Raw genomic sequence first — 27,718 nt, forward strand, 5'->3', positions numbered from 1 at the left:
ATACTGTGGTATGTTAACGCTGTAGGGTAGAATAAAGGGATGTCAGATTTTGACCTTGCATAGTCTAAGGCTGTGTAGAGACTTCTACCTTTACTGCTGTTTTACTTTGGTTTGCTTTAAGGTCTTTGGAAGTAGGCGAAAACAAAAAGAGCAAGTAGCCTCTTTCAGTGCAGCACTAATTTTGTCCTGTTATACGCAAAGAGATCACACCTAAATCATGTACTCAGTGCGGTAAAACAAATTCTCACCACTGCAGTGGGAAGGTAGTATGAAATCTCGGCAAAAGGCTTACCTTCAGTTTTATTAAATGAAGCATTTAAGCACTATTTGGTATCTCTCAAGTAAGACAATTCAGCCAAAAGCAAACGCTTTCATGGAGACTGACGATTAAGCGTAGGAGCTGAAAGTATTGTTGTGTAGCCCTCTGGTGCCCCGTATGAAATTCGCATTCTCCCATACGTGCGTTCAGGCACAGTCCGTACTGTCTGTGGGCAGCCTGTAACTCTTCTGCAGTTCCAGGGTTGGCTTTTCCTTCAGTCTATCAAGAGAGTCCCTTCTTACCACCGTACTAACACACAGTCTCCATTTTCTATTGAGTAAAACTGCAAAGGCTTTAAGTCGTTGTCTAGTTCAACTTCTTTTCCTTCCAGCTAGAATAAGAAAGGAAAAAAAACTGATCAGACTTAAACTGAAATCTGTTCATGTAAACCAAATACAGATCAGGCAGCTGCAGTCGGGGAGGATCTGCCATATTAGAGAAATGCAATTAGGTCCTAAATTACAGCATGAAGACTGCCCTCCTTGAGTGAAATCAATTTCATTAGGTAGGATTTTAGAACGAGCGACTGACCTCTAGCAGTATGCAGTATTTTATTGTTGAATTACCCATTTTTAACTCACTTTGGAACTTTCGTAGGACAGTTTCAGTTCTGAACCAGGAATTTTAAGTAGGCGATACAGCAATCCTTTGACCCTCTGAATAGTCATAGACTCTGTCAAGGGGAGAGAAAGAAAAGTTATTAGAAAAATGCTGCTACTACTGAGCTGTAGCGGAGTACTAGTGTTTCCACTATACTTGCTTAGAGCAACAGTGAAAGGCTGTATTGCTGCTTCAGTTCTAACACTGCAATAATGTCTTCTGTACCTGAAACCATAACTGCTAATAGCAAATTGAAAATGGTTTAATCTCTGGTGGCTAGGACAGGATATGCTACTAGGGTTTAAGCGCTTTGATCCCACATACCAAATTAAAGTGTTACGGCTTCATAATTTACCTTTCTTGAGTTTGTATTTACTATGTGCTAAACTAAGTGACCTTTGGGACACATACCAGTCAGGTTCTGACTACTTGCATCTGGCGACTGTCCCTCGAAGTTTTCATTACCAGAAATTGGCTTTCCCGGCACAAATAAATGAATGTTAGGGTGGAACTAGTTAACATAATACCGTTTCTAAGAATGGCACTAGTCCCAACCAAACTGCCAGCAGAGTTGTCGAGTGGTTTATATTATGAAGTCAGTTACACGAAGGGATATTTTTTGTAATGGATCTTGAATGAGTAAATGTAGTTTGTTCCAGGGGTGATACCGGTGTTTGCAATAGATATACTCGATATTTTGGTTGAACTTTCACTTCTTTTGAAGCTTTATCTAAAGGCACAGCAATAGTGAGTTATTCCTGTAATACCACACATTGTACTTAGACAAATATTTTTCTATCAAACATTTTTGTAAAAGCTGTATCTATCTGATTTTATGCAACTTGTGATAATAAATGTGATTTTTATTTTAGAATAAAGCTTGAGTAAGTCTTTTCTCTTAGAATCCATTCTGACACATCCTTCCAAAACATCAGTTTGATTTAGAACAAAGTCTATTAATTCTGGTCTCACTACAGGCACTAAAACTTCAAAAGACTAACTTGATACAGGTCAGAATTAGATTTCTAACTTAACGTATTAGATACTAGACCTCAATATCTAGAACTGCAGATATTGATGAGCTTTTGTAGTTGGCTCTTACAACTTCACGTTCTTGTTATTTGGGTAACACATCCACTAGATTTCATACCAGTTAATTAGCCTTTGATTGCCTCAGACACATTAAGCTTGAAACCAGCAGCAGAGACACAGCATAAGACAAGCATCAACTTTTAATCTTCAAGCTGGACTGAAAGTAAGTACGAAGATCAGAAAAATAATGACGACTTCAAACAATTTCTACCTTTGTCATTTCTTTATATGATAGTCTTCAGGGGAGAATCTTCAGGAGCTGACAAAGCCAGAGGCAACTGCTGTTCTTTAATACAGTTATTTGAAAAGGAGCTACAAATCAACTGCTTAAACACAAGCCAAGACTTCTTACCTGGTAGCTTTTTCTCTACGGGCTTCTGTTCAGGGTTCTCGGGACATTTAATTGTCAAAGCTTAAGGAAGAAGGGGGAGGCATTAGTGAATGAAGGTTAAACCCTGTCCCGCCAGGAGCACGGAGTCTTGCTAGTCTGTTTCTGTTATAGGTTGTTTCCCCTAGCTCAGCCTGATCTTCTGCAAAAGTTAGGATAATAGCCTGTATCTGGGCAGTTAAGATAGCATTTAGTCATCCTCTGCAAAATTAAAGGTAATTTTATTAAAATAATCAAGTTTTTATTCATCTTTGGTAAATTAGGGGAAATATTTTAAAAGTGACTCCCTAATTCTTAACACCTTTGTTTGGTCAAAAGGAGCATTTACTTAAAAACACTTAATTTCTAGTTAACTTTTTAAAATAACCTACAGTAGAATGGAAACTGCTTACTCAGTTTAAAGCAGGTTTTTGACCCTCAATGGCTCAAAAGCACATTTTAAGGAAGTTATTAGCCTAATTCTTTTACAGAGGTTACAAGACTCATCTTAAAAAAGGTTTCTATTACATCTAGCCAACTAGATTTTGTTCTATTTAGTCTTCCACCTAAATGCATTACAATGTAATGCCTTAAAATACTCTTTTGCTCTTAGAGTAAGAAAAGGTTCAATTCTTCTATCAACTGGGAAACAAATCAACTGTAAGGCTGCACTGTAACCTACTTTAAATATGTAGACAGGCCCAAATACCAAAGCTACCCATAGTTGTGACTGTCCTAAAGTTAAGCAGCTACTAAAAAAAAATAAATAAATCTGAAAACAGTGCAGCTATTATGGTTAAAATCTCAAATGTCTTCTGTAGAGAAGCCATTCACAGTGTCAGAATGGAGTACTGATTACCTCTATTCTCCATTAAGTCTTTATGAAGAAAATCATTCTGCGTGGGTTGAGGGGGGGAGGAGATAAGAGTATGCAGAAGCAGGTATCTGGTCAAACTCATTGATACACACAGGTCAGAGACACAGAATTACAAGCTGGAACTCTGTGATGTCTCAAAGGCTTTTGAACCTTCTGTTCTCCATAAACACCCAGGAAACACTATGCTCATAAAACATTTTAAATGCAGAAGGAAAAATTTTGACCATTTCTGGCCCCTTACTCAGAAGCTGATTTTTCAGAGTCAAAGGCTGTCGTCCCTTCAGTTCTCCTTCTTCAGGTGCCCCATATTCTGTGTGAAGGAAAGGGCATGTAGCCGTGAACCCTTCAAAGACTAAAACTCAGCGGTAGCCCTGAGCGCACTGTGGTGTTGGATGAGGTCCAAGCCTGCTGCCTCAGTTCCCTGGGCAGCTAGGCCACTGAGCATAGAAGGCGGTAGGCTCCTGCAACCCTAAGTGCTGCAGACGTGAGCCTCGAGCAACTGCTAGAGCATTTTGGAGGGTGCGCAGGCACCCCACGCAGGGATGGGGTGGAGTAGGTGACAGGCACATGGAGGCGCTGCTCGACGTTCCCCCTTTAAAAAAGCCCCCGTTGGAGAAGCTGCTGCCCGCTCACCAGTAGGGTTATGGGGCAGATGCCCCTGGGGGTCATCCCTGAGGCAATGAGCCCAAGCTCCTGAAGCAGCGGTGCCTGGAAGGGCGCAGTACTATGCAGATGCCCTGCAGAAGGAAAAGCCGCTTGCTCTGCCAACGTGTGGGCTCTCCTAAGGCAGGAGAAGCACATGGAAAAAGCATCAAGGGGAAGGGGAAACTGAAGAGAGACTGAACCAGTGCTACCACAATGCCAGAAGTGGGGAAATGCTAATTTTACCATACGTGTACTTACTAAGACAAAGCGATGGGTATCTGGGATGGGCAGCAAGAAATTCTTCACTTGGTTTGTTCTTCTCTGGGTTCCAATTCCCACCAGCTGCTAACCAGTCATTTCCAAATATTTTTCGATAATCAAGCTCTGCTCCTTTTCTTTCAGCAGGAAGGATCTGTACTGACACAGAAATGGCACATAATATAATTACACAACTTTCCAGAGAAGAAAATCTAATTAACGACACTGCCTCCTTGCTTTTACTTCAGTATGTTTTAATGCTACCAAGAATCTTACAAACCCTATGTCCAAGTACTGACTAATCCATATATTTAGTACATTATAAAGCTATTAAGAATCTTGCAACCCCTACTTCCAGGTACTGACTGATCCATAAATGAATATCTAAGCAAAGACATTACTGTATATGATGACGTGAGGATGTTTTTTTTGTAGCTATGGAACACGTGCTGCTTCTGCTCTCTTTTATGATAAACATTTGCTGAAAGTTTGATTTGGTTTAGATAATGCTATTTTCCTATTACAGAAGGTTAATGCCTGCATTACTGTCACTGAAACAGATACAACTATGCTGCCTTTTCTTTATTTTTGGCCAGAGTATGGTTTTCATTAACAGTCCTGCAACTTCAACGTGTCTCAGGCACTTGGAAAAAAACCACCATTGCTCCATCTTGCCCTAGTCCCTGGTGAGCTCGCAGCCTTCACAAACAGGGCAGGATCTTGTCGCCCTACTGAGTACCCCAGTGACCAGGTGATACAATAGTCGGCACTTTATTTTTCCTACACCCAAACTAACACGAATCTTAAAAGAAATTGAAAACAATTCCTCAGGCAACGATTTAAGCGTTTTCCCCAGATTCATGCAATTTGTTGAAATATCACGTACCTCAGACTTGTTCAAAACCTCCAGTTGACTTATCTTGGCAATAATTAGCTGTCTCAGGGTCTCTGGGTTCTTCTCTGTGTCCATGAAAGGGTTGTTGTGACACTGCAGTGACCGCAAACTTGGCAGTTTATCAAGCTCATTGATAGATGACCACTGAAATGGAAGGGAACAGTCTTTAGAGGAAACATAAAACTTACTTCATTTCAGAACAATACACAGTAAGATTGACTTTTCCTGTACAGTGACCATGACTGAAACTATTCTTTTGGACGGCAGAACCAAGTGCTTTCATCCTGTTCATCTAGCTAAGGAAAAAAAATGCATTACATTTAAGTAAATTAAAAAAACCCCAACAAACAAATGAGGAACTACTCAGCATTTTAGATCATTAGAATTCTGCGAGAGGAATGAGGTAGCAGAGGGATATGACTAGCTACTGTAAACATGTTTAAGTGAGGCACTAAGAAATGTTTTTAAATTATGCCTCTGTGTTGATCAAAGTATTCAATAGTTGCCTCAGGATCTTACACGTACAATCAAAGAAGTTTCAAAAAAGCGAAGTGCAAGTTACTCTTAAACAAAGATACGTGTATTTACAAAATGTGGAACTACCACAGTCAAACCTACCTGGGATATTTTATTGTCATTTATTGCAAGGCGTTTTAGTGAAGGAAACATTTTAGTCTTGCATCCTAGGAAAAAGAGTACATTTACAAGACAATAGTGAAAACTTTAAACAAACAGAATTATAAAGCTATAAATACATTACTTCTTTTACATACCAAATCCAGCATCGGGAAAGTGTATAGAAGATATTCCAGTGTTTCTAAGTATTAGCTGTTCTAATCTGAAATTTAATCGATATGATGATTACTGTACATGGCATGCAAAGTTTTTCGTAAAGAAATATTGTCCCAAAGCTACCTCAATTTTTTTTTAAACAAAGATCTAGTGAACTTTTGACATGATGTATGATCACTGACAAATGAACAGCAACTTCACAGACAGTACCCAGACTTCAGCAGAGTGTTCAAGGAATAAGCTTTTCAGAGAATAAGTGCAATAATTTCAAGTTTTCAGAATGGCTCCTGGATTTAAATGGTGTGATTTTCCAAATTATTTTTTTAAATAGCTTGTGGCTATTTAAAATCATGGCTGCTATTTTGGTGTAGAGTGCAAGATAATAATTTGACAAATTAGCAAAACTATTGTATTAGTCCCACAGTTTTCCAGTCGCTGTAATTGAAGAGCTTAAGGAACACACACCTCCTTTCCCTGGATGGTGACGCCAAAGCAAGGAGTCACAGCTCAGGCCTGTAACTACCATAAAGACGTTGCTATTGAGAGTGCAGTAAACCAGACGAATCTGTGTTAATCAAGCCATTAATCAAGTGCAGATGAGAGAGACATGGAAGAATCATCACCACCCTTTTTTACCTCCCTCCAACCCCTCTTTGTTTTGCTCTCTTTACAAAGGACAAGTAAGCAGGTGGCACGGGTGTGTAAAGTGCTCATGGCAAGCGTCCATCACCAGCGATCTTTAGTGTGTCAGCCTCAGGAGTAACACCTTCCGACAAACTGCCCCCAACAGCTCTCTGCAGGCTCCAGCGATCCCGAGCTGGCTGTGCAGCTACTGAGGAACCTGCATTACACTGTCATGGTCAGAAAACTGTTCCTAAGAAACCACTTCCATAGCTCCTTTGCTTTGCCACTCCACACAAACTACAGTCCTGTCACCTCGGATAAAACCCTGTGCATACTAATATATAAAGAACTTCGTAATGTGATAAATCACTTTCGTTTCATAACTATATAATGAAAACCTAGTAACATACAGCTTAAGAATGTGTTACTATACAACAAAAATAAGATTATACTGAAATAGCTCAATTAAATGATTCAGTTTCTCTCCTGAAGAGGGCAAAATGCCTCTATTTCAAGATACCACAAATCTTCCATGCAACATCCAATACCATCATATTTCAGTCAACAAAGACTAGGGAGATGAATATCCAGGACAAAGAATTCCCATCAAATTTGTTTAACGGCTACCTGGGGAGATGTGCTATTAGATGCAGCTGATTTCCATCCAGTAACTGGTTGTCTGAAAGGTCTAACAGCTTCAGGGTCTGCAGGACATTATCAGGCCTGACACATTGGGAAGAAACAAACACAAACACAGAACATTTAAAGTTATTTGTTAATGAAAACACTAATTTTCTAAGTATAAAACTGCATGCAAATAATTGTGTACATTTATAAATGTTGTGAAGTACATCACGTGAAGTTTGCATCATTTATTTTACAATTATGGCATGGTGATGTAAACGTTACAGGAACGTAACTTTATCTGCTATATAACTTTGCAGTGCATCAGTCACACGCGACTGACTTATGTTACTCCTCTTACCTTTCCAAAACTGTAATATTATTAGAAGTAAGGTACAATTCTTCAAGTGCTGGCCATCCTGGAGCACAAAGAAGAACCTAAGGGCAAAACTTCATTTAATATAACAAAAGTTGGGATAAACTATTCCAGAAATTATACTTTATGCAGATTTCCTCAGAACGTGTTTAGAACAAGCCATAGGTCCCAAAAACAGAGAAACAAGTATTACGGATTGCCTGGCCCTCCCTTTCTTCCAGCTGGCTCTTTCCTGTGTCTGGATCTACCAGCACAGATGACATCAGAGGGGAACTGAGGTCCAGGCTTGAGGCTGGGAGCTGCCAGACCTCAGACTGGGTGACCTGGAAACTGAGTTTATTTTATTCAATAAGGTTGGGAGAGATCAGATTTTCCCTACAATGAGGTAAGGAAATGGCAGGATATACTCGACTGCTGAAGTTCTAGAACTACTGCACATGTCATCAGGTCTGACAGACTTTTTAAATGTCTTAATTTATCAGAGCTTGAAGACTTCTTTGTCATGGGACTGTGCCAGCACATGAAACCACTAAAAACTTAGAATTGCATTAAGTCAGCACATATCCTGAAGTTTTCAAGTACTCTAAAGAAAAGAAATTAATTCAAAAAGGCTACAAATCAAACAAAGATCCATTTGTTCTAAATCTTATGTCCTGAAATTACATTAAAAAATATTCTTTTACTTTATAAAGATTTATTTTTTGCAAACATCTATAGCAGATAACTTTTAAAAATAGACGCTTATTACAAAGCGATAGAAATTGCTGGCATAAACCCCAGTTTTGCAATTGTGACAGTGTCAAAAACTTTGCAGTTCTAGCAGACAGAGTTCCATAAGCACTGGAACTGACTGGTTTTCTACAGCTTTGTGCCTGTGAGTCGCAATTTATTTTTTTTGCTGAGGTTTTTCTTGTGTGTATTCTCCAGAGTTAAATTAAGCGTGAGCTCATCCTGCTACTCCTTCCTTGGTTACGAAACTTAGAGGGCCTCTTTCCTCCACCTACATTCCTATTTTCTTGGAACTCGTAGGTAATACATTATTTTTAAGGCCCCACCTCTTTTCAAAACGCGTCTGAAATTGGTTAGTGGATTCAAAGTTTTTGAGATGCAAGAGCACAGACATATGCCCGCACAGCGTAATGGCCCAAAAGTTTGTTTTTACAGGAGGTTATAAAGGTTACAAAGCAGTAAAGTTCAGAGATCTGCACAATCAAATTCAATTGGTTATGTATACAGCTAACTGATTCTCCTATAAATATCCACTCTCCTAGACACCAAAAAGCCTCCTTTCATCAACTATTCTTCATTCTCTCTGTTACAGCTGTATGAAGTTATACAGCTGGATGTATACATAACTGTTTCATTATATATACAATACGAAATATTAACACTGAGATCTCTTCAAGTAGCGGCATATGATTTGGGGCTCAACTGCTTCACACCCAAAAATATGAAACATCACCCTGCTGCCATATCCGGAACACAGGGAAACATACAAACTCAGATGTAACAACTTTTCCTGCTCCAGAGCACCAGTGGGAAACACCAATATTTTCTCTCTTTAATTTGTATACTGTTTCCCTATGTCAACAAGAAAGACCAAAATAGTTTATCTATTAGCGATGAGGAAGCATGAAAAGAAGGCTGCAGAGTCAAGAGAAATTAGGTGCACCTTCACTACAGAGAACCTTTGGGGGATTCCCCCACAAAAGCCCTGCGTTGTGATGGATGGAAGAAAAAAACCTGCACAAAACTGAAGCATGAGATGACTTTGCAACAGACTGACCAAATGACTGGAAAATTGCCAAACCAAATGCCAGTCACAGAACAATTATGAGAAACTCAAATTGCCGAATTTTTAACTATCACTTAAACCAGCTTCCATACAGAAACAAAAATTCACAGATCTGACACCGAATTAACACTAAGGAAAGGCCGGGGGCTTGTTGGGGATAGCTGGTGGGGAGGCTGGGAGGAATAGCCAGTGGAGTAGCCACTGCTGATCAAAAGAGAAAAATGTAAGTCCAAGACCTATTGCAAAAGAAATAAAGACAACAAGAAACAACTGTCACCATCTAAGTCCCTGACGTTCCTCTGTTTTCAGTCTCTTTATCCCAGGAAGCAAATAATATACATGGGAAAGGCACAAAGAAGCTTAACAAGAATCATCAAAGCTATGAAACAGAGAATAGCTGTTCTCAGTTACTTGCATATAAAATATTGGGAATTATTAAATGAAATTATCAGGCAGCAAGATCAAAACCAAAAAGGGTATCTTTTCATACAGCACATAATTAAACTGATGTTAAAAGATGACGATATAAAATTTTTCACATGGGTTCTTAATACAGTTAGATAAATCATGAAACAAAAAATCCACGAAGATTAATTAAATGCAGATATGTAGTCTCCAGCTCAGGAAGCCCCAGAATTCCAGATTACTCTATACCATATGCTCTTACCATATGCCTGCCTTTTGCCTAGAATTTTTCCTAACTACCTGCTACTTGGCCAGCGTCAGAAACATGACCCTGCACCTCTGTTCTAACCCAGATTTTTCTTTCACCCTGTACAATAGTAGATTATTTTATGAATATAAGATCTTAGTTTGAAAACAGAATGACAAATATAATGCTATGATCTAAATGCTGAATAAGAAAAAATGTTTTTGGAGCCATAAATGTGAATTCATTACTCTCAAATGCATGAATTCCATTTCTAAGTCAATGGCTTCTAACTGTAAGATATTTCACAGGACATGTTTCCCCCTTGAAGATTTTATGTTATATTTTGAATATTAATTGACAATTATACAGTAATAAGCTCTTTTACTGATATATTAATAGAAATCTCAGATGTATTTAGATATATGCATATACTATACTAAGGAAAGAACTTCTATTATACTCCAGCTGCTTCATCTTCACTTGATAATTTACAGATGTAGATGAAGTTAAATGTTTCTTATTAGACTCCTGGGCCAATGGAACTTCCTACATTATGTAGGACTGCGTTAGTTACTAAACAATTAACACAGTTACACCACAGCACCTTTTCTAAGGATAATTACATTTCAGTAGAATAATATAATGCATAAATGTTTATTGTGCTTTACTTGCCTCAAAAACCTAACAATATAAATAAAAACAAAACCAGGAAAGGCTATTACCTCTGCCCACGTTATCTCAGTTTGATTAAGTGCCAGAATCCTCAATTTTGAAAATGCACCGGATACAGAAGTTGATGTAGACGGAAATTTCATTTTGTTTTCACTGTGTAAAAAGAATAATTATTAGCATAATGAAAAATTGCATTTATTTAAGTCACTAATTTGAAATTATGTATTAAAGACAAAACCAATTTGCACAAAAAAATTTAAAAAGTCACTGCCAAGGTATCACATATTTTAAAATATTATAAAATATCCTTCTAGTTATGTTCAAACGTACTCTTTCTGAATTTACTTTCCTATTTCATTAATGCGTATTTATTCATCTGTGGCTTCCTTCCTCCCTTTTATTCCCCTAAGTTTTGAATATGAAAAGAATGATTTTCATTAATATTAAATGAAACAAAGTCAGATTTTGGGCTTAAACTCCTTAGTGTTGATTGGAAATAAAGAAAGAGCCTACATGACTATCCAGACCCCACTAAAGCAAAAGGATGTAAATTCCACTCTCAATAGCAAAATATCACTATAAAATAGTTAAAAGATTCTCAAATCTGCAGTCTTCAAATTAGTTTTCATTACTCACCCCCAAACAAAAGTGTTTATTTCTCTCCTAAGGTATGATCAACCTGCATATATTTCTCAGTGTAGTTTCACTTACATACTTAGGGGTTAAATTTCCCCATTTAAACAAGCTCTTCGAAAGCTGCTGGATGGCTAATCACTTTCATTCCTCTTCCAAGTTTCCTTGCACAAAAAATTCAGTAACAGACTTAGCTGCTAATGCCTTTCTTTTTTAAAGTAAACAGAAGGTCAAAACAATAAAAAATGAATTCAGACTATTTCAGTTTGTAGTCATAAGTGTCAGATTCCAACATCAATCCCATTTTGCTTTCCAATTTTATCACAAATAACTTCTGAAAACCCTTCAGTCTAGACTACACTTCTCAACAATGAAAAACTGAAAAAAAATATTCTAGGTCAATTAAAATAAATTCTCTGTGTTTTCATGCATTCTGATAATAAATCATGACAACATATGCTCTAGACAAAGTTAGATTTACAAATAGCACCCAGGTTGCAAACGGCTGTTCAGTGCTAAATATTGAAGAAAATGGAACACCTACAGCTATTTAAAAAATGCATTTTTGTCACGTTAACTATAAGAACAAATACAAAAACTGGGGTCACTTTGTTACTAAATTAACTTGGTATTTATTTCAATTTAGCTTACATCACTTTCAATTGTTGTAGCTATATTGTGTGTACTGTACAACGAAGGCTTTGGAAGCTGCTAATCTCAGCACAGATGTCCAAGACTTTAAAAAACAAACAAACAAAAAGCTGTATTTTGGGTTTCTACCTTCAGTCCTATTGCCCTGCTGCTATCTTCAATGACTAGTATGACTTCCAAAACAGCTGAACAAATCTGCTTAAACAGACAGCAGTCAAGGTGTTAACCTTGACAATAAAATAAACTTCCTAAAGTTGCAGCTATAACATTAACTTCTCAAAATTAGTGGTTTAGGCTGCTACCTATTTACGAACTTTAATCCATGGTGTTAGTTCACACCAGAAAATTATTCTGACATGTGCCAGCTACAGTGTATAGCTGTGTACTAGAAATGTTCTTTATTTCGAAATTATTTTGTGAATTATTTCTTGTTTTGATGGAATTGCAGCTTTATGTAACAACGTCCTCCCTCCTTTTCCAATGTCATCACTGTACAAGAGATTTTCCCCTAGATTTGTCACCACGATCCACAATTCTTATCAGCATCATTTCAGGACAGGAATAGAACAGGTCTTGGGATATTTAAGGTTTGATTAAAGAATTATGGATCTTTCAGTTTGGTGTCAAGACGCTGTTGGTAAAGCATAATTCTTAAACAAAAGCGGGCTCCTACATAAAGACTTGCTTGGGCAGTCAGAATATATCAAGAATAACGAAAACCAGAGATAAAGTCTTAAGACACTTGGAATGACTTCAAAAGAAAATGAAAATATATTTACTCTACAGTTTTTCTACGTAGAAAAAAATTTCTAAGCTCATGTGAAAAACCCAAACAGGTTTGCAAACCCAGAAGGCAAACAGATAGCTACTGCTAAACCTAACTAAAAAACGCTAAGCAAGATTTTTAAGTGATAAGGACGTGTTACTAGTGCTTTCACAGACAGGCTGCAAACTCCTGCAGCAAAGCCACCTCAAGGTCTTGGCTTCTTCTGAGGGGCCCATCTGGCAGCAGAGTCCCCACGCCCTGCAGTGCCACGCAGACCCTACGCACAAGTATCCAGCGTGTCTGACCTGCTACACACGGACACGGCAAATTGGGCTACGTCTGCTGTGAAGCTGGTGTCCTTGCTGCAAACCAGACTCACGGCACACACGCAATGTGAATGCGCACACACGTCAAGCCAGTTCTGCCTTGAGGCAAACTAAGCTTTAAAATCAAGAGAATTAATCGTCTTAGACGTCACAGAAGTGTTTAAGGGCATCTTATGATGCTGCAAAGCTAAGTTTCTATACTCCCTGCAAAGCTAAGTTTCTATACTCCCTGTTTCCTTATTTCTATAAAAGTACTCTTGAGAAATTTTTTTTTACCTTCAATCTAACTGCTTAAAAAAAGTCTACAGCACCCTATAAAAATCTATAACGCATTTTAATCCAGTCTCCCTAGCCAACAAGCCAATTTGCATAAAAATTATGAGATCTGTTATTTAGAAACTTTGACAAATGCTTAAATTCCTGTAAATGTTTAATGGCTGAAATTTGTATTCTATTTTTCATGCAACTGTGATTTTTGTAATTTTACAAAACTCTTGTCAACATCCATCTGTCCCAAGCACTTCTCCAGACTTAAGTTTTACATAGATGCTAAACTCCAAGGGTTCTAGTCTTTCCTTGACATCAGATGTCTGAAAAATACAGCACGCACACAAGTTGTTTAAGGACAAGATTTAAATAAAAAAAAAAGTATTTAAAAACTTATCTCCCATTAAAATGAGTATTGAGGCAACCAGTTACCTTTAGAAAGCTGACCCATATCTAAAAGAGCCTCTTCTTTTTTGTCCCTACCCCAAAGGAACAGAAACCCAAATATGAATATTTATACCTGATATTAAGTGTTTCCAGATTTTGAACTTGAGAAGCAATAGCTGTTACTGTCTCCCAAGATGATATCAGATTTTTTGACAGATTTATATGCCTGATATCTGAATTTTCACATTAAGAAAAATAAACTTATCTCAAATCTGAACTTCTGTTTTCAGAAATTAGAATTAGAGTTTGCCTTTGAATCAAATAAAGAGAAATAGATTACACTTTTTTGGGCTAAGATATGCTACTGCTCAGTTACAGCAAATTTTATTTTGATCTGTAGTATAGAAATAGCTTATAGTTTTATAAAAGAGCTTAACTTTACAAATCCTAAACTGAATTAATTTCTGTATAGACAGGAACTCTTATCTGTCCATATAAATTAACAAATACCATCTGCTTTGTATTTCCGTAACATCACTACAACATGCAATATATTGAATACATTATTTATTATACATTGGAAACCTCTGGTGCCTACAGAACGTCAATTGTATTTTTATGGTGTTATCTATTCTAGAGTCAAATTTTAAAAAAAAAAACACCACCATTGCTGGAGCCTTCTGAAATTGCAGTCACAGTAGCAACCTATGACAATATTTCTAATTTTATCCACAGTTTGCATTCCCTATCAAAAACTGCAGGCATCTACTTTTTAACTGTGTAAACATTGCATTAAGCTTCTAAATATAAACTGCAGGTTTAAACATTTTTTTAATAAAAGGATACAAATATAATTCACTGAAGTGAACACTTGGAATGCTAAAATATGTACTTTACTTGTGGTATCATGCAATATAGCAAAAAAGGATACTAGCACATGTTCTGCTGATTTCCTCTTTCTGACCAGCATGGCTCACTGCACACTCACGCACGGAGATATCCACCAGTTGGTTCAGCTGGCTAAACGAGAAAGAACATTCTGTTAAGTAATCTTCAAACAGAAATAGGTACATTACATAAATACCTGGTTGTTACAACTAAATATCCTTTTCATACATATCGTCCCCTTTAGAAATAGCAATGTGCAGACTGCTACATTGCAGTGTCTTTCTTACTCAAACCCAGACATTTCTCCTCTATTTTTTGTCTTTACATTGCTACTACAAAATAGGTCTGGTTGAACCACAACTCCCACCCCCCCAAAAAAAACCAACCGACCTTCAAACAGACAAAATATAGCTATGCAAACTGGAATTTAATTAGAGATTGCAAGTTAAACAGATCTCTTGTAATACTTTTTGCAAGGGATTCTAAGTCATTTGGTCATTCTTTGTATCAATTATCAAAAAAGACAAAAGAGTATTTTTGACTGCTTAGTATGCTCTGGGAGACAAAGGGAGAATAGCTGTGGAACATCATCTCAGAAGGAGACTGCCACCTGCTGAGCTGATACCTCCCTACTGCTGCAGGTCATTAAAACTCGAATCTATTACACATCATTAAGTTTCTTTCTTTCTTTCTTACCCTTCCAGGTAAACGAACATGACAAACTGACTGAAAGACTTCTTCACTAGCAGTACAGTGACGTTCTGCCTTCCCTCTCTTAGTTACAAAGTCAATACTGATATGAGTAAACAAAGATGAAATAATACAGTACAATACTAAGAAAATATTAAAATACATCTATTTTAAAAGGATCATGCCTGTGTATAATGACTGTCAATATCACAATAATTTATCTCACTCGTTCCTCCCCAAGTATCATCACCTCCTACTTTATGAAATCAAAATGAAGACTGTGAGCACTCAAACATGACATAATCTCAGTTCCTACCTGTAAAACCGGTAAACTACAAAACCACAATAGGGAGATTTCTTGTCTCTTTCACTATAGTGCAGTTTGGCTTATTTTTAGAGATATGACAATATTATATGCAAAGCAGCTACCTTCCTTTCCTTCCAGTTGAACTACTACTTGACTAATTAATCACTAAGAGTGTTTCTTAGATTTTCATATATTACACTTGCCTTTGTTGTTCTGCAATAGAATCCATGCCAACAAATTCCACAGTCTTCTTTCCAAATACTAATGTATTCTCTGTCCCATGTTGAACATCTCGCTCATCATTCAATGCGTACCGATCCTTTACTGCAGTAAGAAAATCTACTCCAAAATTTGCCTTGTTTGGCCGGATAAATGATCCTCCTTTAGGATGCCTAGAACAGAGCAGTCAGGAAAAGGTGAAATATGAAAAGTTGACTTATGACTAGTCTCAAATGTACCAATTATTACTTTTTTAAAATACTGGGAACTAAAGCAGACAAGGCAATTCTACGGGTTCATTTTAGACATCACTGTTCCCAGTCAGTGAGACCAGGTAAGACTTGCAAAGTATCTTTGATAGTACTTGACCCAACAAGTTCACATTGTAAGATGCTACGAGGACTGAAGCACCAGATCTCTAAGTGTACTTACACATCAAAATTACTATGTCAGTGCAATTATTAGAAATAACTGTTCTTCTGTTTTCAAACTCATTATGAACTCAGTTTTTGCAGAAAATTAAGTTTCTACCTATTGATAGACACAAAGTTAAATAAATCATACAACAAATGTGTCTGGAGTCTTACCACAGCCTAAAGCCTGTAAGAATACTCAGAACAGTCATTGCCTAATTATATTTGACTAGAATAATTCACTTGTAATTTTAAGAGAATGCAGCCCCATCCTTCCATCCACAAAATGACACAAGATGCAAACTGTACCACTTGGAACTCTTACACAAAATCAAACTTTTAAAAATTCTGATACTAACTCGGTAACAATTTTGAAACTGTAACATTCAACAGACTTATCCAGCTAACGTATGTTCTACATAGTATTATGAAGTTTCTTAGTTTTTCTTGAGCACTGAAAAAACTTTATTGCATGACAATTTCTTGCCGTGCAATTGCTTTGACAATTTCTATCAAAGTTAGCAAGTAAACACAGTATCTAGGAAGAAGTGGCAGAGGTAAGTTGTGGGAATGGTCTCACAGAGCAGATGGAGGATCTGATAGGAGGATGAGCCAGAAAACAGCAGGAAGAAAATTGGTAGTTATGATTACCTAGCTGCCTTCCAGCTGAGAAGAGTACAGACTTTGGTTGGGAAGTACCCAGGAGGAAGAAATCACTTATGTAAATAAAACTCCTCTTTTCAAAAGAGCATGTAAACATCAAATGGCTAATTAGCAAACTGTAACACAAACCACTAATGCTACAGAGTTCAAAATTCTCTCAGAAAAATGGTAACTAGAGACCCTGAATCCTATGGACCTATTACAAGTAGATGGAATAGCTTGGGTACTATATATTCATATTTTTATTAAAAAAAATCAGTACTGGAAATTGCCTGTGCCAGTTTCATTCATTAACATTTCTAATACTTATTTAAGTACTCTCACATACTAAAGAAGGATCTGGGTAGAAACTAGGTATTATTTGCTTTAAAAATATTTTCAGTCTAGTTTTGCAGTTAACTAAGTTTAGAGCACAATGATTACAAAACAAGCAGAAAAGCATCCTCTTAGAGAATGTAAATCTAGCGTGTACTTTCATGTTCAATAAGCATTTTCAATTATCTACATTTTTAATACAGTAACCTTCTCTTAAGTCTTTCCTTCCATTCCTTTGAAGTTCTTCATAGCTTGCAAACATTTGGCTAGGTGAAATGTTAAACTTCCTCAAATGTAAAAATTATGTGACTCTTTCTTAACTTAAACACTCCTTAAAACAGTAAATGACGTTTTTACCATCCCAACTGTAACTTCTCTTGCCTGCAAAGTATATCACTTTTGCATTTAATTAAGTCAAACAGCTTCATAGATGGCAGATAGTGCAGGATTCTACTTGGGACTCTGGAAAGAAAAACTTGTACTCTTGCCTATCTGTAGCTTACCCTAGGTCCTGCTTTATATTTATTCTGACATCTCTTGTCCTTTTTCCTATCACCTTGATTCTCTCCATTTTGTCATCGCTATCCCCTCTGCACTCAATAGTTCTGCTGGTTTTCTTCCTCTGCTCTCTCCAACCCTCTCACCAGAGCTAATCTAGGACGCCCATGTCTGCATCCCTCCTGTCATGCCATTTATCCCTGGCATAGCCAAGCCCTTTAGGTCTCTCCATCACCACACCCATTCCTAGGCCCATTTCTGTTCTCACAGATCACCGTTTCTATTGGTACCTCCTTCCTCACTGTCTTTGCAAGAGCCATTTTGCAAGAACTTGCAAGAACTTTGCAAGTTCTATCCCTAGAAAAAATGCAAAGGAAACTAACTCCTTGCCCCTTGTCATTGGAAGCTACAGGAAAAGTATGGTGCGCTTGTCTCTCGACACTTCTGGTTTTTATTTTGATCATAGCAAGATCGTAGGGTTTCTCCCTCCTGTTCCTATGACTTCCAAGTACTATGCATGCTATCTTAGCTAACGTATACTCAAATTCATTCCACGGCCTAAGTTTGTTTTTCAGTTCCATTCTATTAATTTGATCTACTTTTTCAAGAACTGTCACAGAGAAGGACAGAAAAGGAGACTGCAATAGGAACCTATTTTCAGGCAAAATGATTGTATGTTCGAGGAGAGAAGTCACTTACCTGTAACTTGTTTTCCCTAAAATACACTGCCTGTATTAATTTTCACACTAGGGAATATGAACTGTGCAGTCCCTATGTACATATCAAACAACTAATGTACAGCACCTGTACCCATGAAAAAGCACACCTATTAGCAATCAGTCTCCATAACTGTGAACTAAACACATAAATCCTAATCCAAAGAGTCACCCAGCATGCGTACCACGAGATGGAAGAACCTGCAGACTGCTGATCAACCTGATTTAAGCTGAACATGCAGAAGTCTGAGAACAGGGATTTTGCTCCCACGTGCGTAAAATGTCCTGCAGCCAGGACAACGCACTGTGCAGAAATGAAGTGGTAGGAGACGTGCCCCAATTTCCTTAAGAAGAAAATGTGGAATATGCCCAAGTGGGGCTCTGACAATCAGCTGGCTCTGGTTACTACTGACACTTCTTACTGACTTTTAAAATAGAGAGGCTGACCACAGCCTCAGGAGTCAGCTTGTAGGACACTTCCAATTCACGATTCAGTAGCCTGAAGCAATACAGCCCATCTGGTAGCATGCCAAGGCCCTTGAAAGATATTCATTAAAATTTAGATTAGCTATAAGCTTCCAGTGTCTAACCATTTCCCTGAATAAAGATGAAATTTGGCATCATTCTTCTTTGCTAACGTAAAACAAAGTGGTGGAACTGCTCATTATTACAGGTACCTGGTGGTTCTTCATTTGCTAGGGAAACGTCACACACATACACTTCTCAGTACCTGAAGAATAATGCAGTAGCACACAAACTGTGTTCTGCCAACAGTTACACACTTGAACTGTCTGACTGCAGAAGCAAACTTCTGAGCCAAGGAGAGAGATCTCAGCTTTATCAGGCTAGATAGTAAAGGTGGCTTCTTTGCCCAGTACTGGCTGTTTACCATGATTATCTCAAGGCAATTATCATCATGACTGGGGCATACACACTACAAAGCTCATAAGGTGTCATAAAATACAGCCAGTTGAATCCAGCCACTTCTTTTCTAGATAGGGGAAGGTGCTCAACAGACCAGACTTCTTTTAGAAGAATCTATACACACTGCACTAAAGAAAACCTTTCAAGTTTTAGAACAGTCTGTGGCAGCTGTGGCATCAAACAACGCCTGTAAGTGACACCTAACACTAATCTGCAATGGTGTATCAAATTCCTGACTGCACAGCAGAAGCTCTGCAAACACTGGCAGGTACTTGAAGTTCTTGCAAGTTTACCTCAGTCAAACAGACATGACAGCTGAGCCTGAGCTTTCACAAAACAAGGAAAGACAGACGGACATCTGCAGTCCCAGATGCTGTTTTAAGGTTCTGCTGGTGCACAGGACATGTTTGAACAGTGGTCAGGGACAACAGTATTGTTTCAACGGTGTTCCATTGACAGCACAGAGCAGAAGTCACTGATGGGTACAGTGACACACAGTGAAACAATCAAAACTTCCTAACCAAGACCTTCTGAGGCTAAAAGGAATCTTCGTAATGCACTCCCTCCTTACTAAACAGCCATCGCTTTTTCTTCATAGATGCTAAAATGATATTGACATCTTCCTGTATTTGAAGAGTTTGTTTGTGCTCTATGTAAGCCTGTGCTCTGTCATTCTTGAGGGAGAGAGAGTCTAATTTAATACAAACATGTTGTCTTTAGGGCAGGAACATAAATTTCATGCAAACAGTAACATCTGATTGGTCACACCTGCTGTCTGTAAACTTAAAAACACATCCATATGCAACCCTTAAAACTCAGTGAAGAAGGAAAAACTGAACACATGTAATGACTTTGCCAAGGTAACACGGCATTTCAGGACTACGCAAATATAGAAAAATCAAAGTTCCCACTGGAAGAATACTTAACACAAAGGGTGAAAAAAGGCCACAAAGATCTGAGAAGCAATTGCAATTCTGCTAGGCAGAAAACATCACAGAAACAAGCTTTACTATACTTCCCTCTGTTTCTCTGGCTTGCTGTGAAAGTTAAACATGGGGAAACGGATTACAATTTAATAGTCAATACTACCAGTAACAGTATCTGCTGAAATATCAAAATTCCTCTGGAAAGTGATCTGGGAAGAACAAAATGTATTCTCTAGCAGGGGGAGGGAGATGTGTTCCTTTCAATTATGACTCAAAGTACTCTAAAAGTGTGATGCAGCAGAATGTTACTCCCATCTTGTAAGGTAAGCAGAGAAGTATGTTACCTACTGTTGGGGAATCCACACATCTCTCCCAGAAAAATGGCAAGGATAAAACCAGCTGCTAAAATAGCAATGCCTGCGCAAACACCATGGATGAATGGAATACCCAAAACTGAGAGGAGGGCTAAGGAGGAAGATGACCCTTCCACCAGATTAAAATGGGGGGGGAACCTGGGGACGGGATGGGGGGATGGGACGGGGATGTGTCTCCACTGGACAGGACACATAAAAGAAGTTTGAACATCTGTAACTGTGGGGAGAAAGAAGAGTGTATCAGAGCAGCAGTCAAAACCTGTTTTGATGCCATCAAAACTCACCCCACAAGCAGCACACCCCTGCCCAGGCCAGACAGAGCTGCCTCCTGGTCAGATGCCAAGGTGAGCCTGTGCCCAGCAAGGACAGACATCGTGGGGAGCAACAAATACACCCCACATCTCAGTGTACATGTGTGGCCTTGGGGGTGCTTTCTACCAGCATGTTAATAGACTGGAGGAAGCGGCACAGGGACACAGAAGCTGGAGCACCCATATCTCCCACTCGCATTCCCAGGGGAGGTGCGTGTGCTTGTAAGGCACATCTCTCAGGGGAGCACGTGCATGTAACTGTGTGAATGGGTTGCGGGATAAGAACTTATTTGAAATCATGTACATAAATTTTAACACTTTTAAGGCTTGATTACTCCTCATTTCTCTTGAAGGACTGTAGAACATAGCTTATTTTAATTACGTGATACACTACTGCAACTGACAGCTAAAATAATAGCTTCCTCAGTTATTAGGAAACAGGACTTTATTATCAGGAAAAAAAATTCACAAAAATGCCACTAGAGTATGCATTGCCTTTTCCAGCTAATCCACAGCTGATGAACATACTCATGATGTCAGCATATTTTGAAGTATGGCTGTTTTTCTTCTTTGGTTCTCATATTCTTAAGAAGCTTAATTAGCACCACATAATATACGACCCAGATAAATGTACTGACATGAAACATAAAAGTTTAGGTCATATTGCTAAAAAACTTACTACAAAGACCACATACAGCTGTAAGCAGGCCTACTGATTTACCCAAGTAAGGACTACAAAGATGATCCTCTGGTAATGAGAATCTCGAGTTCAGTTTCATTTTTCTCTTATGATCTCATTTTCAATTGTCACTCTGAAAGATTTATTTTTTTTAAAAAAGCATTCTTTTCAAAATTACCTTAAAAAGAATTTTAAAATGTCCTTCCGTTGCATTTGTTTACAGTACTAGCTACTCCATCAGCTGCTTCTGCTTATCAGAATTCAGGGAGTGAGCAAAGTAGGCTTGTAAGCAAAGGATACTACCGATAAGGTTTGAGGAAAAAAAGATATAGAAATTTTATTTATTCTGTATGTATATATATATTATATAGAGAAACATAATTTCCCCCACATACAGTAGTAGTAAAGAGGTGACATTTTAGGTTGTGGGGTGGTTGTTTTATTTTTAGCATCTTTTTGATAAAATAAGGTAGCCATTTTTACTTACATTTGCCTACATCTTCACAATTGGTACATGAACTACAAACCAGTCTGCACACAGAAAGTTATGTCTGTGAGTCATGGCTGACTGCTAGAACTATTATTTATTCTCTTAGACTCCAGACGGACTTTCTCTGATTGGAACAAAGCAGAATACAAAGAACAGATATTGTAAGAACAACATATTTAAAGATCACTATGTTTAAATTTGTTATGGGTATATGTAGTTTCACTCAAAAAGTTGATTCTTACAACAACAGTTGAGATCACTATCTGAGATCTCATCTCCTGGGAGCACACTAATGGTTGCTAGAAAAGCAAGAGTCTATACACATGTATATAAATATTATACACACACAAAGGTAAAGCACTCAAGTTTCTGAAAAAACATCCACAACACATTCAATTGCTTCTTCTGTCCAGAGAGATTCAGAATGGCCAGCCAATTGCTTTTATTATTTCTCCTACAGCAGAATATAACTAGCTTCAACTTGGAAACTGCTTCAATTAAATTCAAAGCATTTAAGAAGCAACTTCTGCTAATACATTCATTCAGAAGACATGGTTGCGCTGAGACCATAGTTTCCAATTCTTTAGCTAAGAAAAACCCAGCAACGTTGAATTTTTTCTTGCATTAAGTGTGCTTATCCTCCTTAAGCATTATTATTATTATTAGATACAACAGAAAAAATATCCAGTCCTCACAGGTGGGATTTTTTCCCCTTTATTTATTTTTCTAAAGAACAAATTTTGTTTTATCATCTTATTTTCTGATAATAAGGTCTCTAGGGCTTCTACCTTACACAAATGTAGAAGTTAAGAAGATCCAGACTAAGAATTCCAATTTGCACTACTGAGCATAGTCTACTCCTTTCCTGTTTTTGCCTGTTTGGCTACAGAAAAGATTTCAAAGTAGCTACTTTTAAATTTTGAATTATTTAATAGATAAATTCTTCCGCTGATTTAGTCTGAGGCCAAACGGCTCTAGTTGCTAGCTGGAGAACAACATTGATTTGAACCGATAATGAAGTATCTTCTTTAACAAACCCTGAACTGCTGTCAGGTGTCAGTACAAATACAGCATCCTCCTTTGCTATCTCAGGGAATTACATTTATCTCCAGAAGACCTTTTGGCAGATACAACACTAGATCTACTTTCCCCACAATATAGAAATAATCATTTTAATATCTCTCTTTTTTTTTCCCTATGTAGCATTTTACAGCAACTGTTCTAAATCCCTTCCATATCATATTCCTATATTCAGACAGCAGAAAGTGAGAAGACTCATCTGCTCATAAAAATGAAAACGATCACAATTTTCACAAGCTGAAAACACATGCTCAAAGGTTAGTAAACACATGCACTGTTACTACATGCTTTTAATGATTCTTTTGGAGGAAATTCTGATAACATTTTCTCTGTTGAATCATCCACTGAGAGCATGTACAAATACACCACTTCTGGCTCTGGAAAAGTCTTTGAACTATGACTAGCTAAAACTAGTGAGACTCTGGAAAACTGTCACAATGTACTTTTCTTGTTCTTTTACACTTCTACAGTCATCTGCTCATAGCCAATGTCAGAGGCAGGAAACTAAGCAAGACAAATCTTTGGACTGACTTCATCCAGCAATTCTTACAACTTTCATTTACATGCAAGTTGAAAAAAGAAGATGATTTGCTTATCCTCTCATTGATAGCTTCAACTTTCTCAAGATAATTAACATGAGGGATTAATTTCAGAGAAAAGTCTCCTTACATTTTCCAACAAACCAAAGCAAACACACATACAAAAGCAAGACCACAGACAACTAATTTATTTTCTTGTTTTGTCACTTTCTTTCATGTTTTCAAAAGTCTTCCATTAATTCTGAGTGCTTGCTGTCACAAGAGTTGTTTTATATTAGATTCATTTAATGAATGACCACTTGAACAGTTTGGAACAGACTGTAATCAAACTGCCCTTTTACAGTTGTTACCATCCTTGGAAAGCAGGAAGTGGAAAAAGACCTAGAAATGTCCATTTCATCTCATTAACATAAGACTGGCAGTGATAGAGTGGTCAAAACACACATCTGTGTAATGTCACGTCCTTCCTCCAAAAGGTGCCAGTAGAAAATAGTTGAGAAAAATATGATAACAGGGCAAGTATTTTAATGATAGAGCCACCAAATATTCTCTCATCCTTCACCACTTCAATGCTCAGGAACTTACTGAGCTAGCAGCCCTCAGTATTTAGGAAAAGTGACTTTTCCTCTATGAATTTGTCTACTTATTTTTTTTAACTCGCAAACTTTTAGCTGCTGCAGTGTCCTCTGACATGGAAATCAACAGCTTGTTGCTGTTAGCATCAACCCTAGAGTCCTGTATCCCCCAATTTCAAACATGTTAAAGGCTCAAGTCTTTAAACTTAAATGTAATGCATATATATACTTTTAAAAAACTCATACGGCTACACTGTGTTTTGCATGTATTAAATGCAAGTGAATAAACTTAACAACTTCTCAGTGATACAAATATAATCCAAATCATTACCAGGAACTTGGTATTTTCCGTTAACAAGATACGTGCAAGTCATCTGAAGTCCAAACCTAAACTATATTTGAGACAATTAATATAGACCAATATTTCACTTCAGAATTACTTAAGGAAGCTAAGCTGGACATACTGATTTCCTTACTAAAGTAGAAAGTCTAAACCTACTAAAGGTAACATTAATAACATCCGAAAGTCACATTTTATTACATACCTCTGAAAACATGATTTGTATTTTCTAAGTATTTACCATACTCTAACCCTGTAACTGGATTAATAACAATGCAACAGCCTTTATGGCATAGCTAGTCACAGCCAGATGTATTATCTTTTTAATATCAGACAACTGATAACAAAAGGGTTTGGCCTAAAAATTGCAAAAAGGCGTCTTCCCACGACCATCTTGTCATTGTCAATACGCGTGATGTGCCACACTGTGAATTAACTCACCTGCACTTAAAATACTGTGTCCCTTCATAGGTACCGTCATGCTTTCCTCTCTGAGGATCATCCCATTCCACGCCAAGCCAAATGCCTGAAAAATATAGCAGATGATAGATTTTCAAATTTATGGCATCATAGCCATAGAAAACATGGTTGGAAAGAACCTCTGAAGTTCATCTAGCCTAACCCTCTTTCTCAAAGCAGGAGGTTATCACCAGCACTAAAACAGGTTAGCCAGGTAAGTCTTTACCTAGCCAGATCTTGAAAATCTCCAAAGAGAGAAAGATTCCCAACTTATCTGGGCAGCCTATTCCAGCGCTGCATTACTTCCGTAGAGAAAAAGATTCTCCTGCTGTCCAATTTGAACATTTCCAGAGTCAGTTTGTGGCCGTTGTCCCTTATTACATAATCTAATCCTAGTAAGAAGAATTTGGCTCTGTCATCTTTGTAACCATCTGTCAAACAGCTGCAGGCAGCTATTAGACGCTGCTTAATCTTCTCTTCACCACACTAACCAAGCCCAGATCCCTCAACCTCTCTTCACAACACACACACGTGGGTCTATGCCCTCGACCATGTTGGCAGCCCTCCACTGGATCCTCCTGAGTTTATCCACATCCCTCTTGAATTGGGATGGTCCCAAATCAGATACATTATTCCAAGCATAACCTTATCAAGAATCACAGCCCCCAGAGGGGGCTAACAGCTTCCTTTGATTTGTTTGCCATGTTCATCATTCTAAGGTAACCCAGTACAACACATATCGTGCTTGTGACAAGAGCTCACTGTTAGCTCATATTCATGACAATATCCACCTTAACTCCCAACTCCTTTACAACAGACCCTGTGAGTTGCTAGTGCTTCCCAGCCTGTACTGACACATGGGTTTATTTCACACTACATGTGGAAATTTATCCTTCTAGAATCTCTTAGGCCCAAACCTAAAGTTCATAAAGCTTGCTCTGGATTGCAATTCTACTTTTTGTCACATCAGGGAGTTGAGAGGGAACACTGTTCGTAATCTGAGAAACTGATGATTATGTTAAACAATACAGACCCCAGCATTTATTTCTCTGGTACTCATGCGTTACCAGATACCAAGTCATTAATTACCACTTTTCCACTTGACAGACTTGCAGACTTTCGACCCACTTAACAGTCCATTCATCCGGCTTGTATTTCTCCAGCTTCCAAATAAGATTCTTTATAGAGACACTGTTAAAAGACTTATTAAAGTCAAGGAATATTACATCCCCCATTCTCCCTTTGTCCACATTCCCAGTCATATCATCACAGAAGGTAATTAGGTTTGCCAAGCACAACTTGTTCTTCTTTACAAGTACCAAGTATTCCAAACTACCACCTTCTCCTTCATAGGCTTGAAAATGGACTCCCAGGGAACATGCTACATGATCTTTCCAGGAACTGAAGTGAGGCTGATGAGTCTACAGTTCCCTGTTCATCCTTCTTGCCTCTTCTACAACTGTATGCAAGGCTAGTCTTCTTCCAAGCATCAGCAATCTCCCCACCCTGTCACCACAATTTTTCAAAGGGGACATAGCGCTCTCACAATCAGACTGATCTTTCAGCAAGCAGGGCTGAGTCTTATTTGACCCCATGCATTTGAATATGTTATCAAAGGAGCACCTAGTTTGTTGATCTGCTGCTGCTGCCTGACTCCCTCCTTCCCAGACTATGCCAGTACACAGAAATCAGACTGTTCACGAAAACTAGTGGAAAAAGGAAAGCATTAAGATCTTTCCGCTGTAAGAAAAAGCATAACCAGTTTCAACCAAAAGTACTTCTTACGCTCCTTTTGACAACTATGACTTCTAAAAAAACCCAACAATTTATCTGGGTTAGAAGTTGCCATATTTACATAGGAACGATGAGGAAAAAAACTACTTGTAAATTGCCACATTCTACTTGACAAATATATATATATTTTTTTTTTTTAATTAAGAGGGGCATAATTAGGATTCTGAATGTAAGTTTACTACTGCGATGTTTACCTGCTGTAGGAGGAACGCTGCCAACGTAGCGCACGGTTCCGTACTCCGTGCCACACAAGAGCCTTCGACCCAGCGCATCGGAAGGCACCCAGGCAGCCATCCCGGGACGGCCGAGGCCCGAGCTACTCGCAGGCCTGCGGAGACAGAAGCGACACCCTCAACACGCACAAGTCACCGCCTTCATTCCCCCCCTCCCCGAGCTGCCTTTTCACCGCCCAGCAGCACGCCGGACCCCCGAAGCTACGGCCTGCCCTCCCAGCGCTGCCGCCGGCCGCTCCCACATACCCCCAGCACTCCCCCGCCCCGCTGCCGCTGCCAGAGCGACCCCCATGAGGGAGCAGCCTCCTCTGGCGGCGCTTTCCACCGCCCTCTCGGCCGGGGGCGAAGCGGCGGCAGGCAGCTCACGCACTGGGCGGGAGGAAGTAGAGGAGGAGGAGGAGGGGGTGGAGGAGGAGCCGCCCCGGGCCGGTCCCACACGCCGGTCCCTCTCCGCACCCGCGCCTGGGGACCAACCGCCACTACCAACGGCTCCAAGCACAACCGGCCCCACCGACCCCTCTTCCGTCCTGCGCGGATTGACAGCTGTCGCCCCGCCCCGGCTAGCCTACCGGCGCGCTCCCATTGGCTCTGAGGCCCCAGCACCGCCCTAGCTTGTCCGCTATTGGCCTACCCCCATCTTCGACCCCGCTCAAGTCACCGCCTTCAC

The 27,718-nt window shown here is 38.7% G+C and overlaps 1 protein-coding gene across 8 annotated transcripts in view; it reads right to left on the minus strand.

Annotated features, from left to right (window-relative positions):
* Positions 1 to 511: 511 nt before the first annotated feature.
* Positions 512 to 27,718, minus strand: part of TBCE (tubulin folding cofactor E) — a 52,737-nt gene continuing 25,530 nt past the window's right edge. Inside the window, exons 1-17 of one of the 8 annotated variants that reach the window (XM_063328993.1) lie at positions 27,567 to 27,651; positions 27,013 to 27,146; positions 25,007 to 25,091; positions 15,707 to 15,895; positions 14,550 to 14,638; positions 13,752 to 13,851; positions 10,639 to 10,741; positions 7,455 to 7,531; positions 7,097 to 7,192; positions 5,827 to 5,891; positions 5,672 to 5,736; positions 5,045 to 5,197; positions 4,159 to 4,312; positions 3,497 to 3,565; positions 2,364 to 2,423; positions 901 to 992; positions 512 to 650 (exon numbers count right to left, since the gene is read on the minus strand). In XM_063328993.1, coding sequence (XP_063185063.1) covers positions 558 to 650; positions 901 to 992; positions 2,364 to 2,423; positions 3,497 to 3,565; positions 4,159 to 4,312; positions 5,045 to 5,197; positions 5,672 to 5,736; positions 5,827 to 5,891; positions 7,097 to 7,192; positions 7,455 to 7,531; positions 10,639 to 10,741; positions 13,752 to 13,851; positions 14,550 to 14,638; positions 15,707 to 15,895; positions 25,007 to 25,091; positions 27,013 to 27,112 — 1,590 coding nt within the window. In that variant the 5' untranslated portion in view covers positions 27,113 to 27,146; positions 27,567 to 27,651 and the 3' untranslated portion in view covers positions 512 to 557. Of the gene's footprint in view, positions 651 to 900; positions 993 to 2,363; positions 2,424 to 3,496; positions 3,566 to 4,158; positions 4,313 to 5,044; positions 5,198 to 5,671; positions 5,737 to 5,826; positions 5,892 to 7,096; positions 7,193 to 7,454; positions 7,532 to 10,638; positions 10,742 to 13,751; positions 13,852 to 14,549; positions 14,639 to 15,706; positions 15,896 to 25,006; positions 25,092 to 27,012; positions 27,147 to 27,297; positions 27,652 to 27,718 lie in introns of those variants that run through there. The other 7 variants (XM_063328989.1, XM_063328988.1, XM_063328991.1 and 4 more) reach the window with 7 other exon arrangements.

Source organism: Chroicocephalus ridibundus, chromosome 3 (assembly GCF_963924245.1).
Source record: "Chroicocephalus ridibundus chromosome 3, bChrRid1.1, whole genome shotgun sequence".
In the NCBI taxonomy this organism is placed as follows: Eukaryota; Metazoa; Chordata; class Aves; order Charadriiformes; family Laridae; genus Chroicocephalus; species Chroicocephalus ridibundus.